We start from the raw sequence: 3,199 nt of genomic DNA, 5'->3' as shown, positions 1-3,199 counted from the left end.
GGTGATCTTCGCGGCGTCAGTTCGGAGAGAGTGGAAGAGATTTTAGTTCAATACATGGGATATCTATCTTCTTGTTATCTATATAGAATTGATATTTCTTTAATATTTGTAAGTGCCGATTTGCTTTCTTATGATTGAAAAATGTTTCTTCCTGTAAAAAAAAAAAAACCTAGTAAAAACCCACTAACAGATAATTTACATTTAAAAAAATACATACATCAAAGGAGAACCAAATCTAAATAGTGTGTAAGAATTAAAGAAGTTTAACAAACTGCCGACTGCCAACAGCAAATGCTAACTTCCTTGAGATTCAGATTCAGGTCTGAACAACCAACGGCATCTTCCTAGTGTGGTGAAGGTTGAATTGCTTCTCTTCGCATATCATCTGATCTCTTCTCATTTGCGAACAACCATTATGTGGCGAATAAGATTTTGAAAGTAAAGGATTATGCTGGAAAAAGTGTAAGAGATATAAACTACCCTCTATTGTTCCTTTAATTTGTATCATAGAGAAAATCCTATTCTTTTGTTCTGGTGAGTTTTATGCCCCGTTAGATATAAAAAATTGATTGTTATTGAAGGTAAAAATTTTAGATATATAAGTATCATAATTTTATTTAATTGAAACACTTAAAATAAGTGTATGTCACAAAATTATTGTAGCTATATAGCCAATTTAGTGTAGTGTTGAGAATGAAAAATGTTATTTATACATCAAACACTTTTGACAATTGTATAAAAATATAGTTGTTATTAATTAATTATGTATTTAATTTTTTTAATTTAGTTAAAAAAATATATGTTTAATTTTAAAAAAAAAATTAGTATTAAAATAATAGTTATTATAAAAAATATATACATAGCAAAATTGTTCGCGAATTATATCACTTATATCCCATTTAATATTAACTTGTGGCATGATTATGCTCCTTAATTTTTTGGTAGGTGAATATATATGTACCATGCGCACTCCAATTTAATTTGTGGAAGGTTTATCAGATCAAATCAGAGACACGCAAAGCAAATATGCATGCTTAGATTGATAGAGTCACTAATTAAGTATTATATGAAGCTAAAGAAAAGTGAAGAAACCAACAAGAAGAAACCGACAAAAGATAAGAATCCTTTGAAGTTCGTGAATCTTATCCAAAGCCTATAAGCCACGCCCACAGTTTGATGATTCAGCGTCTTGTCTTTTGTTTTGTTTTGCCCTTTTTGGGCAAGGTAGCCAAATATAGATATATTTATTTATAATGTAAAGACTTTAAATAGCCCCTCTATTTTCCTCAAACTAGCAAACAATTTTACACTACAATTCCGATCGAGGTTTAAGATCAATAATAAGATAGAGAATCAAAATGTTGGCAATATTTCATGAGGCTTTTGCTCACCCTCCAGAGGAGCTTAATAGTCCTGCATCTTACAAAGGGATCAAGAAGCCTAAGGTTCCAGAGGAAACTCTTCAAGATTTTATTTCCCATAATCCCAATAACACTTTCTCTATGAGCTTTGGTAATTCTGCTGTTATGGCTTATGTTCGTCCTCCAACATCTTTCCCCACTCCACAAAGGTAATTATCATTTTCATTCTACTAAACTAATTAACCACTCATCAATAATATGATTCTTTCTTTTATTTGCCTCAAGAATTAGTATTTCCTATGGGAGCTGAGTTAGATTAACGCAAGAATTCTAGATGAATTTTTCTTTTAGTAAGCCTTTTTTTGGGGACATCATAGAATCGTGGGTAACCAGAATCCACCATTCTAGATTCGTAAAAAGTATCTATTTGCTCCTCTGATCTAGTCGGTACGGATATATATGACTATGAGATATATAATAAGTGTGTATTAAAAATACAATTAGGGGTGCACAGATCCGGCCCGGCCCGAAGGCCCGGCCCGGTCCCGAATACTTTAGGGACTAATTTGGTGTGATTTCATCGGGTCTAGGGTCGGGTACGGGTCTCAAAAATAGACCCGGTCATTATTTCGGGTCGGGTCCGGGCCATAGCTCGGGTCACCCGAAGTCGGCCCGGTGGCCCGGTCATCATACACAATTAATATTTTGTGTTATTAGTGATAGATCATGAATATTCTTATGTGGAATTTAAGTATTGTAAACCTTAATATTTTATGTTATTAGTCATTATAAGACTATAAATTAATGTTTTATGTTTAGAATGCATAAGACTTTAGACTAATACATAAGATTGTATTATTTGTATTGATTTAAATATTTGGTATTATTAGACAATATTAGTATTGATTGTGGTTATGCTTTAGTATTGATTGTGGTAATATTTATAACCATTGATTTTAACTAAATAATATTTTAATTTCAAAATTATGTTATACAAAGAAATGAGTGTTTAAGATATTTTTAGAATATAAAACCACGTCTGAATTGTTCCCTGTGTATAATAAAAGTAAGAAATGAACATGAGAGGAACCAATAATGTTGCTGTACTGTTTGGATTACAGGCAGTTTTGTGGGTTTGATGACATATATTGCCTCTTCTTGGGGAGCTTGAACAATCTATGCTCATTGATTAGGCAATATGGGTTGTCAAAGAGTAGCAAGGAAGCCATATTTCTGATTGAAGCTTATAAGACACTCCGAGACCGAGGTCCATACCCTGCCGATCAAGTTATTAAGGACCTTGATGGTAGCTTTGCCTTTGTTGTCTATGACAGAAAGGCCGGCAACGTCTTCGCTGCACTCGTAAGCTATAAACTCAATTACAGTATGTGAAAATTAGGGGTAATAGTCAAATTAGTCTTAGAAAGATAAGGTATTTTTTAAATTTGGCTTTGAAAGATTTTTTCAATCAAATTGGTTCTTCAAAGATTATAAATTAACCATATCTGTCCTTCAGTTACTCCACTCACAATTTTCGATTGATGATGTAAAATGTTAATTGTAACATATATGACACATAACATATTCAATTAGACGATTGACTAAATATGTTTACAAAAATCTATTAATTTAGTCACTAAGTCATATTAGGAATAGAATTTTTGTAATTGAAAAAATGACTAAATTAATAAATTTTTATAAATATATTTGGTCAATATTTAATAAGACATATCAAGTATTATATATGTTATTCAATTAACGTTTTATAACATCAATCTTTGAAAAAAATTGTTAATGGAGTGACTAAAAGACAAATATGATTAATTCGTAATTTTTAA

General features: G+C 31.3%; 1 protein-coding gene across 1 annotated transcript in view; it reads left to right on the top strand.

The window, feature by feature from the left end:
- Positions 1,270-3,199, top strand: part of LOC107630086 (stem-specific protein TSJT1) — a 4,161-nt gene continuing 2,231 nt past the window's right edge. Inside the window, exons 1-2 of the mRNA XM_016333119.2 lie at positions 1,270-1,570; positions 2,483-2,723. Of these exons, the coding sequence (XP_016188605.1) occupies positions 1,359-1,570; positions 2,483-2,723 (453 nt within the window). The 5' untranslated portion in view covers positions 1,270-1,358. The remainder of the gene's footprint in view (positions 1,571-2,482; positions 2,724-3,199) is intronic.

The sequence above is a fragment of the Arachis ipaensis genome, chromosome B03 (genome assembly GCF_000816755.2).
Source record: "Arachis ipaensis cultivar K30076 chromosome B03, Araip1.1, whole genome shotgun sequence".
NCBI classification, from domain to species: Eukaryota; Viridiplantae; Streptophyta; class Magnoliopsida; order Fabales; family Fabaceae; genus Arachis; species Arachis ipaensis.
The sequence above is the reverse complement of the archived record's forward strand: the minus strand, read 5'-3'. Positions and strand labels throughout refer to the sequence as shown.